The 15,238-nt window shown below is 45.8% G+C and overlaps 1 protein-coding gene across 2 annotated transcripts in view; it reads left to right on the top strand.

The window, feature by feature from the left end:
* Nucleotides 1-15,238, top strand: part of ALOX5 (arachidonate 5-lipoxygenase) — a 48,488-nt gene that overhangs the window by 21,422 nt on the left and 11,828 nt on the right. Inside the window, exons 4-7 of one of the 2 annotated variants that reach the window (XM_016140933.2) lie at nt 2,245-2,367; nt 10,505-10,611; nt 11,557-11,729; nt 14,012-14,158. In XM_016140933.2, coding sequence (XP_015996419.1) covers nt 2,245-2,367; nt 10,505-10,611; nt 11,557-11,729; nt 14,012-14,158 — 550 coding nt within the window. The remainder of the gene's footprint in view (nt 1-2,244; nt 2,368-10,504; nt 10,612-11,556; nt 11,730-14,011; nt 14,159-15,238) is intronic. The other variant, XM_016140934.2, reaches the window with a different exon arrangement.

Consider the following 15,238-nt stretch of genomic DNA (forward strand, 5'->3'; position numbering starts at 1 on the left):
GTTGAATCTCTCTGTGCCTCAATCCCCTCAATCTGTAAAATGGGAAGAATGATAGTACTACCTCATGGGTTTTTTGAGACAATTAAATAGGTTAAACTATGAAAACACATAGAAAAGTATTTGGCAAATAGAAAGCACACAATAAATATTACCTAGTTTTATATTATATTCACATATTTTGGGGGTCTTTTGCCAGACTTTGTGTGTTAGCCCAGCACCATCTTATGATTGTCACACTTTCTAATATATATCAATAGCTGTGTTGTTATCTCACTGATCCTTTTAAAGATTTTTATTATGAGAATTACTTTGAATTACATATAAATGTGTTATACTGACATTTTAATGATAATCAGCCTTTCCATCCAAGAACATAGCATGTCTTTCTACCTATCTAGTAGAGCTTATGTAATATCTTTCAATGGCATTTCTGTTTTTTTTTCATGCAGATCTTTCTTCTTTCTAGTTTCTTTATAACAAGTGAAATTATAGCTCACACAATTCTGAGTGGGATATTTTTCTATTCGTAAATAAATATTGCTTAAATAAAGATAAATTACTCATTTTTTCATATTTATCTTGTGGTAACACCTTACTAAATTCTTTTATTGGCACTACTCATTTTTAGTGAGTCTTTTCTGTTACCTAGTTATTTGATCGCATTATTTAAATGATGATAATTCTGTCTATTTTCCATTATTTATACCACTGATATCGTTTTCTTAATGCTTGGCTGGAATTCCAAAAATAAGAGTAACAATGATGAAAAGCCTCACTGGGTCTTGATTTTTGAAAAAAAAATGACTTTGATATTTTTATTTGTTTAAAATTATATCTGCTGTTATTTTCAGATGAATACTCTTTACTATATTTAGGAACTTCTAATTTCATTTTTGTCTGGATGAACTTGTTCAGTTAATTTCTTCAGAAAGTGTATGTGCTTGTTCCTAGCCCTCTCCTAAAATTATCCTGCCCTCACCAATTATTTGACTTGATATAAGAGGCTTAGATGATAATCTTTTTTTAAAAAGTCTGTAAATACTTTACACTGTCTTCCCATTTTCAGTACAGAAAATGAGAGACCTAATGATAGTTTGATTATTATTCTTCTCCCAGAAGCTTATGAGCTTGCAGGAGCATCTCTCTCTTTTCTCTCTCTCCCTTCATCCCTACACACACACACACACACACACACACACACACACACACACACTCTCTCTCTCTCTCTCTCTCTCTCTCTCTCTCTCTCTCTCTCTCTCTCTCTCTCCCCCTCTCTCTTATTACTTCCATATCTTGGCTATGGAAATAATGCTGCAATTAACATAGGGGCGCAGGGACTCAAAACTTTTTAATGACCAAAAACTCAATGTTTTACTTTCTTCTCATAAGAAAGGTCAAAAAGGAAGAAGAATTAGGAATATAAGTGAAAAAGCTGAAATCTCAGAATATAATTTTTGTTTTTAAACTTATACAAGATCATTCTCACCACCTTAAGAAATTGTCAAAGTTTGTTTTGTTTTTGCAATAAACAAAAATAAAATCTAAATTAAAAAAATAAAAAAACATAAATGTCCAATGCTGTGGACATTTATGTTTCTAGAACACCAGGATCTAAAATTTTTGACTGGATAGAGTGTATGATCTGTCTTTGGGGGAGCTATTTTGATTATAACAATCACTAAACCTGCTATTGGCAGCTATCTACGCCCAATGGGCTCATTCAGCCACCCCATAGCATTGTGTACCCTACCACACAGACATAAAACTGTCCACTTTCCCCTGACCACCACACGCAGTTCAAGGTGCACTGACCAAGCCAGTAGGACATTGGATGTCCAGGTCAGCCTTAACCACATTTAACTCCCATGACTGGCAAGGCAGTTCTGTACTAGGGAGAACATTGAGAGACATTGCTATTGAGTCTCACCTCAAATAAATGAGGTCTTCTGATGCTTCCTTTTCCAATTCCTTTTTACAGACTGGTGCACACCTACAATTTGCTACACCTGCTCTAAACCCAGTCTCAGGTTTAGGGGGCCTCAGGCCTCTCATTGTGATGTTCAGGGAACAGCAAAGTGGGCTGCTGCTGGACCTTGGGAGCAATCACAGTACCTTACTAGATGTACACTCAACTATAACTTGTTGACTTAATGGCAGGCACATCCTCAGACCACATAGGCAGCCTTCAGCCTGAGGGTCCCGACCCAAAACACTTAACCCAGTTTTGTTCTTATTTATGCTCAGATGGATGGAATGGAACCCTGGCTTCCCCTTGAGTATTGATGCCAAATACCACAAGGATTTACCTCGTGATATCCAGTTTGATAGTGAGAAAGGAGTGGACTTTGTTCTGAACTACTCTAAAGCGTAAGTCTATGAGAATGTAAGGACACTAGGCAGCTCCTCCAGTGGTAGGGCCAGAAGTGAGATCTCACTACTTTCCTCATGGGGGCCTAGGGCTGAGGGAGAAGCTCAGCCAAGTGCCTCTTCCCTAACGCATTTGATTACATCTTGGCCATAGAGTGGATTCTCAATACATAATCACAGGATATCCTGTATCTAAACAAAGTTACAACCTAGAGTATTCTGGACACCAAACATAGCTATGTTTCAGCCCAAGCACAGGTCTTTATTTGGAATGCCCGATTCCCATCCACATTTCATCCCCTCTATGGCCAACTTAGGAGTAGTCAGTGTCCAGGCTGTCACCTAAATGGCAGGGCTCTGCAGTAATAATGGCCACTGTGCCTGTGCTGATTACTGGCATGTACCCTGTGTCCCCATGCAGTAGCCACAGTCATTATCTCCATTTGCAGCTGAGGAACCTGAGGAAGTCAAGCGCCTTGCCCAAGTCCCCTGCTAATAAATGGCAGAGATAAAGTTCTGTGCTTCCTCTTTGTGGTTGAATTACAGCAGTTTTTTAAAGCTTGACTAAACCTGAGACTTCTGGGTGCTTGTTAAAAATATGGAGCTCCTGCCCTACCTGAGGGCTAGGTGAAAGACTTTTGAATCTGTACTTGGACACTTTAGGGAATTCTCACAATCATAGAAATCCAGAAAACTCTAAATCCTGGTTCTGCAACCTGACCAAGACTTATAATGACCCAAGGAGCTTCAGTACCTCACAACTCCACAGCCAGGAGCTGAGTCTCTTAGGGTGGGACTCTGGCCCCAGGTGGGCATATCCAGGAAACAAACAGGTGGAGAACCACCAACCTGGCCAGTTTCCATGGCAACATTTGTTTAGTTGCATAGCTGCTCCCCTAGAGAAGCATGCCTCATTTCATCATATTTCTGAAAGGAAAGTGCAGGAGGCCACACTCCTAGGCCTGTGCCAAGGCCTTCGTCCTTTGGACATAATGAAAGAACTGCACACACACACACACACACACACACACACACTCACTCACTCACTCACTCACTCACAATCAGCCTCTGTAGAGAATCGCCTAACGTTAGAAAGACCATATATATTTGTCTTCCTGAGGTTGCATATAAGTGAGTAGTCATAACGAGCCTCTGCTAAGTGCCAGGCTCTTAGATGTGTGTGGTTTCTACACAGAATAATCTAATGTAATCTTCACGGCACCCCGAGAGGTAAGTACTGTGTTTCTGGGTGAATAAACTGAGGTTCTGCTGGTCCAGATCAAGGAATTTGCCTAAAATTTAGAATTTGTCAAAATCAGGATTTGAATTCAGGTCTATTTGGGTTCAAAGTTGGGAAATCTCCCTCCACCCCCAACACACATCATTACAATTGGAATCAATTAGAGAAAAAAATTAAAACAAAGCACCTGGCTCCCTGGAAGCATGATAACAATTACATGTCTTACTTCCCACCCAGAGATTGGCATTGTTGAATCAAAGGCATGTGTCTTTAGTAGGGTACAGCCCAGACCAGGATGAAACAAGCAGGACAAAAGGCCCTTGTAAGGGAAACAGTTTGGAGAGAAAATGATAAGAATGAAGAGTCAGTGAGGTCAGAGGAGATGATACTGTTTTGGGGAGTAGTGCCACCTTGCTTACTAATGGTGGAAGGAAGGATGGTGGATGGATGGTGGAGAGATGGAAGGATGGTTGGTGGAAGAATAAATGGATGGATGGTAAAGGGAGGGAGGAATGACTAGATGGCAGATGGTGGGTGGAAGGATAGATAGATGAGCAGATGATGGATGGATGGATGGATGGATGGACAGATGGATGGACGGACGGACGGTGGGTGAGTGGAACGATAGTGAATGGGAGGACAGATGGTTGGATGGTGAATGGATGTTGGAATGAAAGCTTAAGGTCATTGTCATCTTTGTATTTCAGGAGCCTAGTACAGCAGCTGCCACAGAATAGGTGATAAGTAAAAATGAATTGAATGTGTCAAAATGAATTGAGTGTGACCCAGTTCAGGACCCTTTTATGCCACCTCACAGACCCTCACTTCACACACACACACACACACACACACACACACACACACACACCTTTCCTTCTCATGTATCCCCATCATGGCTAAGGATGTAAGGAAGGCAGCGCCACCTAGATCAATGGTTCTCATTTCCGATTTTGCATTTAATGTTATAGATTCCTTACTACCTCCCCTTCCCCCACTCCATGCCACCTGGACCTGCCAGCATCTGCCATTCCAGGCATGAGTATATTTTAAAAGCTTCCTAGGGAATTCCAATATATAGCCAAAGTTGAATCCACTGGCTTAGATTCCTTCCTTGAGCTTATTCTCCACCCAGTTGCACATGGAGTCAGGTCCACCTCCTGGATCTCAGTATGCATGTCCTCCACTCCCAGCCCCTCCATCTCTCCCTGGGACATTCAAGAACATTCTTCTACCTACTTCTCTGAGCCCTATTTCACATAATTGGAAGGTTATTATCAAGTGGACATACAGTGTGTTGGAGGCTCTGTCTACAAAGGCAAATATAGTTCTTTTATTTCCCTGTCTACAATCCTTCAATGATTGTCCCACCTCTGTTGAGAGCCCAGACATCTCTGCCCAACTCTCCAGCCTTCCCTCATTCTCTTGAGTCAAGGGAGCTGGACCTCAGAGCAGAAGCTCAGCAGAATCCCACCTTGGGGAATGAGAGGGGCATGAGAGAGGGGCCAAGACCACTACAAGGTGATCCTAGGGAAAATATCTAACTTCTCTCAACCTTGATGTTTTCATCTGAAAAGCAAGACCACAGCCCCTACTCGGGCTTGTGAGAATATAGTGGGACCACATATGTTAATCATGAACAGAGAAACTTCTCCCTAAAGACAGCATTAATCTTCATCCATTCCAGGCAGGACCTACTTCTCCATCATCATACACATGCTGAGTACCTGCTCCCTCAGCTCAGCCTCTGCCCTCAAGGTCTCATAGAGGGACTCTCACTGTCTGATGTTATCTCATATGGGGTCCAGGAAGGCTTCACAACAGAAGGGCATCTGGCCTGGCCTTGCTGCTGAACAAACAGACACAGAAATGGGGCAAGGATTCAGGGGCAGAGAGAACACCATGTGTGAAGGCTGGATGTGGCTGGGCCTGCTCACAGAACCAAGTGAGTTGTGAAATTTTCTGATGGCATCAGAGAAGCAGCTTATATGTTTACTCACTATTCACCATTTGCTGCCTGGAGCTTGATTGCAGGAGGTTGCCAAGCTAATAAGGGAATATCTTCTTTAAAGGAAATTTAAAAAGAGAGCTTCCTTCCCAAAGAATAGGACAGTGCAGAAATGTGGCTTAGTTCTGGGAGAGGTGACCAGCTTCATACAAGGACTAGGGTGCTCAGACCCTCATCCATTGTGCCTTTCCTATCAGATGAGACTAGGTGAGGGCAGCTCCTGGAATGGGACAACATCCCTCAAACATTCCTGTGTACATGGGCCTCTGTGGAACATTGGCCCACAGGTTCTGATCAGTGGGTTCCAGTAGGGTAAGAGTTTGCAGTTTCAGTAAGCCCCCCAAGTTATGCTAATGTTGGTGGTCCATGGACCACACTTACAGTACTGGGTTATACGTTGCTTTCCTGGGGGGAAATCTATTTATCTATTAAAATTAGTAACAATTATCAACTTATATCTAATTATCCTTTAAAAGCAAAGGTTGCTTAGCTAAAGCTTGGCCAGCTGGGGTTGATTCAAACTCTATCTGCACCATTTTGGAGGAGTTAAGTTTTCCAATCCTAAAATTCCTTCCTATAATCTGAAGCCAATCATACCTAGCTGCTAGAATTATTATGAGATTTAAATCAACTCATGTGCGTAATGTCCCTATGGTGATGTCTAGCACAGTGTAGGTGAATACTCTCTAGTGTCTCCATTCTGGGCACCTCAGGAGGACTTTCTCCTCAGTCCTAAGTTCAGAAAAGGAGACCTGCCAGGGAGCTGCCTCATCAGGCATATCACTTTGTTTGCTAGCTCTCCTGGGCTTCCTCAGCCCCTCTGGGAGCAGGCTTGGAGGAGGAGACTGCTCCTTTTTTGACAGATCCTGGGAGGTGGGGACCCAAGATGAACGGAAAGTGGCCCCTTGGTCCTAACTCCAAGAAGCTCACAGTCTAGTGGGGATTAAGCTATGGACAGGATAGCCCATCACAATAGCATATGATAGATGTTCCTTAGGAAAAGATAACTGCGGAAATGAGATAAGGGAGGAAGTAACTCTAGGAGACAGCATTGGAAAAATGCTTTCTAAAAGAAAAGCCCAACCTGGGTTTTGAAGATTCATAGGAGTTCACTGCACTGATTGGAGGAGCAGAGGAGATGGTGTTCTGGGCAGTGGGAACTCTGATGATCCAGGAGGACTGGAGTTGTGATGTGTGTATGGAAGTGATACTGAGGCTACCAAGGCAGGGCAGTGGGCAAGGAGCCCACCATTTACATGGGGGAGGAGTGGCAGGATCATGGAGTTTTGAAACTGAGACAAGATCTAAGAGGCTCAGTATTCTGCCTTTTAGTGTCAAAAAGAAATGGGTTGCTTGTCAGATGCTTCAGAAAGATCAGGGGAATTTAGGGCTGACCAGGCCCTTTGGGTACAACCACTCAGAAATCACTAGTGCTCTGGGCTGGAACACTTTGTGGAGGCAGAAAGGAGGAAAGGCAATAAAGAAGAGTTAGTAAGTGAAGATTCTTTCATGAATTGGGTGTGAAGGAAGAAAGGGGATGAGTGAATTAGACAGAAAGCCCGGGGGGGGGGGGGCGAGGAAGGGAGATGCAAAGTGCTGTGCTGCAGACTGGATTATGGACTTACCCACTGGTCCCCCTAAAACACTGTGGCCTAAGGCTGCAGACTTTAATGTCAACAATAAATGATAATCATGGTACTAGTAGCTAATATTTGTTGAACTCTTTTTACATACTGATGCTTTCTAAACATCATGTCACCCCTGTGAGGCAGGGAAAATCATTATGCTCATTTAAAAGATGAGGAAATTGAGGCACAGTGAGGTTAGGGACTTGCTCAAGCCTACGTGGCTGGGAAACATTGGGGCTGGAATTTCAGGCCAGGTCCTTAACACTCTGTGCTGACCTACACCCATCTCAGCTGCCTTTTCTCTTCTTTTCTCTTCTTGCACGTGGGCTCCCAGCCCCATCTAGGATTCTTATATCCAGACCTCAGCATGTGGGATGGGTGCTCTGAGACCCTCTAGTCCAGCTCCCGAGTTGTCTGATGGGGAAAGGATGCCCACCCAGTGCCTGGCAGCCTGGTCTGCACTAAAGGTCTCTGATAGGCAGAATACACAGACCCAAGGCATGGCCTGCATCTCTGAGGCGCATGCCATAGCAGTGCCATTCTCACCATGGCTAAATCCAGTCCCGCTTTTGGAAAACCGAAACTCATGGCTAAGGTCACAAAAAGCACTTCCCCATTGAACGTCCGCTTCTGGGCAGCTCAGTTTCCACACCACTTCTGGGTAACTCTGTTGGCTCGTTTCCTCTGAGCCACCTGCTGTGTCTGGAACTAGGCCAAGCCTCCTCAGTGAGCTGTGCCCCTGACTCCAAACAGCCAAACTGTGAAATGGGAAACGAAGAGGCTTTTAGAAGAAGGAAAGTTAGCAGGGGAAGTAGAGAAAGTGAAAGCTCCCACCTTTTTCAGCCCAGGTCAGCAGCTCAGCACAGGCTCTCTCCTGGCTGTGCCATTGCCTACGCTGCTATCTGGCCATGTTGTTACCTGGTCGTGTGACCTCAAATGGGCTAGGTGCCCTCACTAGGCTACTACGGGTTCCTCTTTGTACAATAATAGATCTTTGAGGTCCCTCATATTCAATTGTCTTTAAGTATGTAGAAATATTTTGCTTCTAGAGGACATGCAAATATTTTCCTCCTAACTCCACTTCTTCCTAGGTCTGTGGCTTCCTCCAAGTCCTACCACACCCCACCCTATTTTGAAGTCAAAGAGATCCAGCTGGAAAGACTCCAACACACTCTTGATGGGGAGTGACTCGGTTATGGACTTGTGACTCACTCCCAGTTCCCCACGAGGTCCAGGACTTCTTTCCCGGGCGTGTGCTGATGCCAGGCTACCCTCAGGGCTGTGGGGATAGGAGGGGCCTGGGAAGGCCTCTCTTCTCCCAGAAACAAGTCCTTTCCACACCCAGATTGACATTGGATGTCACAGTGAGGTTTCACCTTTAGCTTAACAAGGATTACTATCCCTGGAGACTCAGCTAGCAAGGGAGATATAGGAGGGCCATGGATGCTGGGTGAGGAAGGAGGTAAATGGCTGAAAGAAGCTTAGCTGGGGGCCTTTCTGGGCCCAGGCAGCCTTCCTACTGGTAGAGAGGCCGCAACAAGCATGGGTGTAAAAGTTCTTACTTCACCAAGAGGGGCTATGATAAAAGTGATAAAGATACCAGCCACAGACTAGAAGACGACGCTGGCATTACTCCCTAGCTCCAAGGCACTGAGCATCTGCTATGTGCCCACCAGTGCCCAGGCTGTGTTCCAGCCCCTTCCATCTCAGCATCTCAATATCCTGCAGGCAGCTGGATGGTCCTACATGCAGAGGAGAAGTTGAGGCTCACAAAGGTTACCAGCCTTGTAGCCCCAAGACCCTCTCCTGAGCATTGTGGGGTCCTAGAGGTCCCTGGATGATCAGTACAAAGGAGAAAAACATTTGCTTAACTGAGGCAGATCCAGAAGGGGAGTCTGCAAGGAAGTGTGTCAAGTTCTACCTCAGGTGTCTTTCTCCTGCCTGGCAGGGCCAGGAATGAGCCATAGCATCTCCGGCTTGTCTGCCAAGCTCCCGCCTTTGGTCCCTCAGACTTGCTGCCCTCATCCATGCTCACAGGTGGCTCCCTTAGAATGGCAGCAAACTCTATTCCCAGCGGCCAAGCTCATTTGGGATAAAACACCCAAATTTCCATCCTTTGATTCTGGTAGTTGGAGAGGATGTGAGGAAGCTGTGGAACTCCCAAACCTTTCCATGACAACACTCACCCAAAGACAGCCCACTGTCTAGGAGCATGCTGGGCTCTCATAAGTTAGGCTGCTTCTGTGGGGAAAGGCTCTACTCTGCCTGGCATTCTTGGGAGGTAGGGGGCGATTGGAAGGGGAGCACACTGGAGAAGTACTTCTTCACAGTACCCTTTAGTGCAAGGAGGCTTGCACTCAGACCAGAGCAATGCAGACATGCTTTTGAGCACCTGTATTTAAGGCAGCAGGCAGGTATTCACACAAATGGGTTTGTTTGTAATCTTCCATTGGCGTTGCAGAGACAGCATCACAGGGCCAGCCTGGTATGGAAAAGGAACAGCTTCCCCAGCATTGAAGGAGGAGTAGGTGTGCATTGGATGAAGCTTCAAGATACACTCACACTACATTCTCATAAGAGAAGAAAGAGGGGTGCAGGGTGTTTCAGAGCAAACTTCACATGCAAAGGCCCCCAAGTTGGGACATACAAAAGACAGAGCAGATAAGGAGGCCTGAATACTGGAGGAGTGGGCAGAGTAACAAGCAGTTATCTGTTTCCACCCCACTCCTCTAATATTCAGGCCTCCTTACCTGCCTGCAGCCTGCATTTGGAATTTATCAAGCTCCTGTTCTGGATTATTTTGCTATCTTGTATAACGAACATTTGGAAACTGTGTCAGCACCAGGCACAGAGACAAGTTTAGACAGAAAGTAAATGAAGGTCAAACTCAACTGAACGGCTCATCCTTCCAAAATCCAGGAGACTCAGTAGAGCAGCTGCATAGGAGGTGTGGCACTCTGTCTCTGGAAGCTTGTGCTGAGAATGAATGAATGAACACATGGACGAAAGCATGCATGAAAGGGATTAGACAGATGACTCATCTCTTTCACTGGAAAGGGACAGTAGGAAGAGCATCAGATGTGGGTGCCAGTTTCTGTCCTAGTTCCACAAGGCCAATTAGTCATCTCCGCCAGCTTACCTGAGTTCAAGTCCCTGCTGCCCAGATGACACCTAGAGGCTCCATGAGACCACAATGTGAAGAGCATTTGCAGGAAGGTGAGGCCAGAGTATGTGCAAAGGATGACACTGTCTCCTGGTGTGCAGGATGGAGAACCTGTTCATCAATTGCTTCATGCACATGTTCCAGTCTTCCTGGAATGACTTTGCTGACTTTGAAAAAATCTTCGTCAAAATCAGCAACACTATTTCTGGTGAGTGTGCCATTGGGGGCTCTCATGTTGCTGGGGAGACTAGCCTTGAATTAGAAAAGGTTGCCGCATCCTGCTCCAGCAGGGCTGGCCCATCAGGCCCAACTACCCAGGCTGCCCCTTCACCCAGGCCATCATTCCCTACACCCCATGCTGTTTTCCATAATGGCTGCACATTTTGCAGTCCTACCGGCACTGCACAAGGGTTCCAACTTCTCCACATCCTCACATGTCTTTTGTTTCATCTTTTTATAATAGCCATCCTGACAGGTGTAGTATGATATCTCATTGTGGTTTTAATTTGCATTTCTCTGGCGGTTAGGGTCATTGAGCATTTTTTATATACTTGCTAGTATTTGTATGTCTTTAGAGAAATGTCTGTTCAAGTCCTTTGCACATTTTTAATTGAATTATTAATCCTTTTTACTATTGAATTGAAAGAGTTCCATATATATATATTCCATATATATATTCCATATATATATAGTTCCATATATATATAGTTCCATATATATATAGTTCCATATATATAGTTCCATATATATATATATATATATATATATATATATATATATTAACCCTTTATTGGATACGTGCTTTGCAAATATTTTCTCCCATTCTGTGGGTTGCCTTTATACTCCATCGATTGTTTCCTTTGCTGTGCAAAGGTTTTTTAGTTTGATGCAATCCCATTTGCCTATTTTTGTTTTGTACTTAAGAAAGGGGTGCCCCAGTTACCTTCTGAGCCACTAAGGGCCAGCTCAGGGAGGACCAGGTAGTGCCATGGCCTGACTCAGAGATGGGCAGGGGGACAGGCAGTCTGGCATGGCAGACAGAGCCTGCAGTTAGTCAGCTGTCCAATAAGTGCCTGGGAGGGGGGACCCAGCAGAACCCAGGCTCCCCCCTCCCCCAAGAGCTCAGGCTGTGCCATGATTCTCTCCCCCACAGAGCGGGTCATGAATCACTGGCAGGAAGATCTCATGTTTGGTTACCAGTTCCTGAATGGCTGCAACCCCGTGTTGATCCAGCGATGTATGAAGCTTCCTGAGAAGCTCCCAGTGACCACGGAGATGGTGGAGTGCAGCTTAGAACGGCAGCTCACCTTAGAGCAGGAGGTCGAGGTAAGACCTGGTTGAATGGAGATGGTGGTCCAGGCCAGAGGCTCAGCTTAGATGTCTGGATCACATTCTATTTGGCAGAAACCACTTCCTGTTGACCAGTACTCACTGGCTCCCAGGCCACCATCTCCAGGCTTGTCTGTTGGACTGATGGCGAGATCAGCTGTTCTTGGCATCGTTGGACATTTATGAAATCAGTCTTGTCCAACATAGAAAGAGGAATTGAAGATGATATTTCCCCATAATGCTAGGAGCATAATATCAATATTATCCATGTCAATATAAGTAATTCAAAGAGCTCCCTCTGACTAGGGGCTATTGTGGACTGGGCATTATGAGAAATGTGTTACACACATGGCCTTCAAATTGTCACCTACCTTGCAAAGGTGAGGAAACTTGAGAAAGAATTAGCCTTCCACAGGACAAAAATAAAATAAAATGAAGGAAAAACTGATAGAATTTTTGACTTTCTAATCAGAAACATTGGTGGCATCTGCTTCTGTCCTCGCCCACTCCCCAAACCTTCTTCTGGCCCTCACCTGCATGGTCAGCCCTCTTTAGTTCTAAGACTAACTGTGGGTCTGGTGGGACTCAGTGTCAGGTACCTTCCATGCTGGGGACTTGAGGACCCAGGAATGACCCTTGGTCTCCTGTCATTTGGCTTCTTCCTACTAGAACCAGGATGACTGGACCTCCTGCCACCTGCCCCCACATGTCTGGGTGGTCTTCTGCTGTTTCTGGTTACCCTGTCTTTCTTGCTCAGCTCACTTTGGGGCTCTAGCCAGAGAGGGGTGATCAGTGCCACGTGCGGATAGGTCTCCCAGCTCCAACACCCTGCGCACCTGACTTTGGGGGGCCGTTGACGAGCTGAAGTCCTCAGGAGAGGCCCTTGTCCCAGGGTATGCAGTCCTAGACCCCTCTTGGACCAAGCCAGGTCCTCAGATACCATCTGATTACATGCACAGCTGAGAACAACAACATGTGGCCCCATACAGGCAGCACACATAGCAGTATTTCTCTGTAGATTAATTGCTGGATGTATTAACATTGAATCAGTGCTATAAGTTTCAAACTGAAAATCAGAGAATCACAGAACCTTAAAAGCCAGAGAATCCTAGATTGGAAGGGACTGAGCAGCCGTCTCTGCACTGGCATGGAACAGCCTCCACTCTGGGGTCCTTATCACTTCCTGGGCAGGTAGGTTGTAGCTATCTTTGTCACAATGGTCATCTTACTTTTGAGCAATGGTCTGGACATTCAGCTGGGTTTTGGTTGTGAAGCAGTAATCTAATACAGGGGTCCCCAAACCCTGGGCTGCGGATCTGCACCAGTCTGTGGCCTGTTAGGAACCAGGCCGCACAGTAGGAAGTGAGCGTTGGGCCAGCAAGCAAAGCCTCATCTGTATTTGCAGCCACTCCCCAGTGCTAACATCACTGCCTCAGTTCCAGCTCAGATCATCAGGCATTAGATTCTCATAGGAGCATCAGATTCTTGTGCAAAAAAGGATAGAGACTGCTACTCTAGAGGACTCTGAGGAGTCTGGAAAGGACAGTTTTCTACTTTCCCAAATCATAGGCACATTCATGCTATAGTGAAGCATAATAACTACAGAAAAGGACACAAACCAGGAGTGTCGGCAAGCTCAATGAACTTGCATCAAGTGACCCACCCCACTGTGCCACCAACCTCAGAGCAGGACAGAGCACACCACTCCTGCAGAACCCCCAACCCCAGGCCCTGCAGCTTCTCCCTGCCCCAGAAGAGCACTCCCATCATCTGAAGAAGCCACCGTGACCCTGTGGAACCCCCATACAGACCCACCCCTCTGCAGAGGATCCCACCCCTAAAGAACCACCCACTTTCCATCTCTGTCCCAAGGGTGACTTTGACCCTCAGATTTGCCCAGTTTTGAATTTTTTATACCTGGAGTCACATCACTCTTTGCTATTTGACTTCTCTCATCTATTTTACCTGAACTCTTCTTATTATTAAATTGCCACTCTGAGTCATCTTTCAACATCTTTCATAAGGGTCAAGCAGATTTCGGGTACAACAAATGCTAAATTGGCTACTACCATTTCTCCACTTTATGGAAAAACCTCTACAACCTGTGAAAACTTGTGACATGAATCAGCTTGTGAGTTGGATGATGAAAGAACTACAGATTCTTAACTCCACTGAGATGCCAGGGGCTTCCAAAGCTGCCTATCCCTCCCTCTGGACTTTATTCTTGGGTCCATCTCTGACTGACACCAACTTGGACATATTCCTTTTTGCTTCTACAGCAAGGGAACATCTTCATCGTGGACTTTGAGCTGCTGGATGGCATCGATGCCAACAAAACAGACCCCTGCACTCTGCAGTTCCTGGCCGCGCCCATCTGCTTGCTGTACAAGAACCTGGCCAACAAGATGGTCCCCATTGCTATCCAGGTAGGCTTCCAGGCCTCGTTCTTATCCTGGGTGGCTCCACCCTCAGCATCCAGGGCTCAGTGAAGATTTTTCCTGGAAGACTCCACCTGAACCCCAGGAGAAGGAGGTAGTTCTGCCTTGCATTTTCTAAGAAGGATGCTAAAGGCTCTATCAGGTAGTCAGGAAAAATAAGAACCTAGAGCTTCCTGCCAGCCATAGGGAAGGCTATCCACAGGGGAAGACAGGGCTCCACTCCCCAAGATACACTCGAGAATTCCTGGCAAGGCAAAGTGCTCTGCAGAGGACCTGCCCAATCCCAGTATCCTGAGCAGGGGCTCCAAATCAAAACACCAACAGGGGTCAGGTAGATGAAGCAGGGAGATAAGCTAGAGACTCAAGCCTCTGAGGGGCACCATGGAGGCTGGTTAGGCAATATGCCAGTCCTAGGAAGCTGCCTTTGAGTGCCCACGGTTCTCGTTTCCACCAGGGACAATGGAGGAGAGAGGGCAGCAGTTTGAGGGAGAGACAAGCGAGATGGAGTTTCATCTCTCCCTGTTCCTGGCTGCCTTCTGCTTCCTTAGAACACCAGGAAGCTGAAATACTGTGGGAGCTGGTATGCGAACAGTAGGAAACAACACACAGGACAGGACAAGGTGTAGATCTGTGGGGGTGGTCTGTGCAGGCCCCAGGGGGAACAGGCAGACAAGCATTCAGCAAACAGTAGTTTGAGCCAGCCATGAACTGGGCATTGGATGCTAAGGATGTGATAGCAACTGATTTTGCCAGGAGCTACCCAGTTGCCATGACTATCCTCAGGGTTAAGCTGCACAGTCCACAATCCCTTACCCTCAATTCTGAAATCCAAAACAATCCTAATACTACTAGGTTTTTCAAAGACTGAAAGCAAAGTCACTGGCAGCAAAACTTGCTCTGAACAAATAGGAGAGACCACTAAAGGCTTTGTCCCAGTCTATATGAAATGCATATGTGTCACTACAGAAATACCGATATGTTTGATTGTAAAATATTATGTTGCCGGAGACCCAGAGAGGGAGAGAGGGGTGTCACATAATGAAGTATACACATTGCTAAAATCTTAAA

This window comes from Rousettus aegyptiacus, unplaced genomic scaffold (assembly GCF_014176215.1).
Source record: "Rousettus aegyptiacus isolate mRouAeg1 unplaced genomic scaffold, mRouAeg1.p scaffold_m13_p_6, whole genome shotgun sequence".
NCBI lineage: Eukaryota > Metazoa > Chordata > Mammalia > Chiroptera > Pteropodidae > Rousettus > Rousettus aegyptiacus.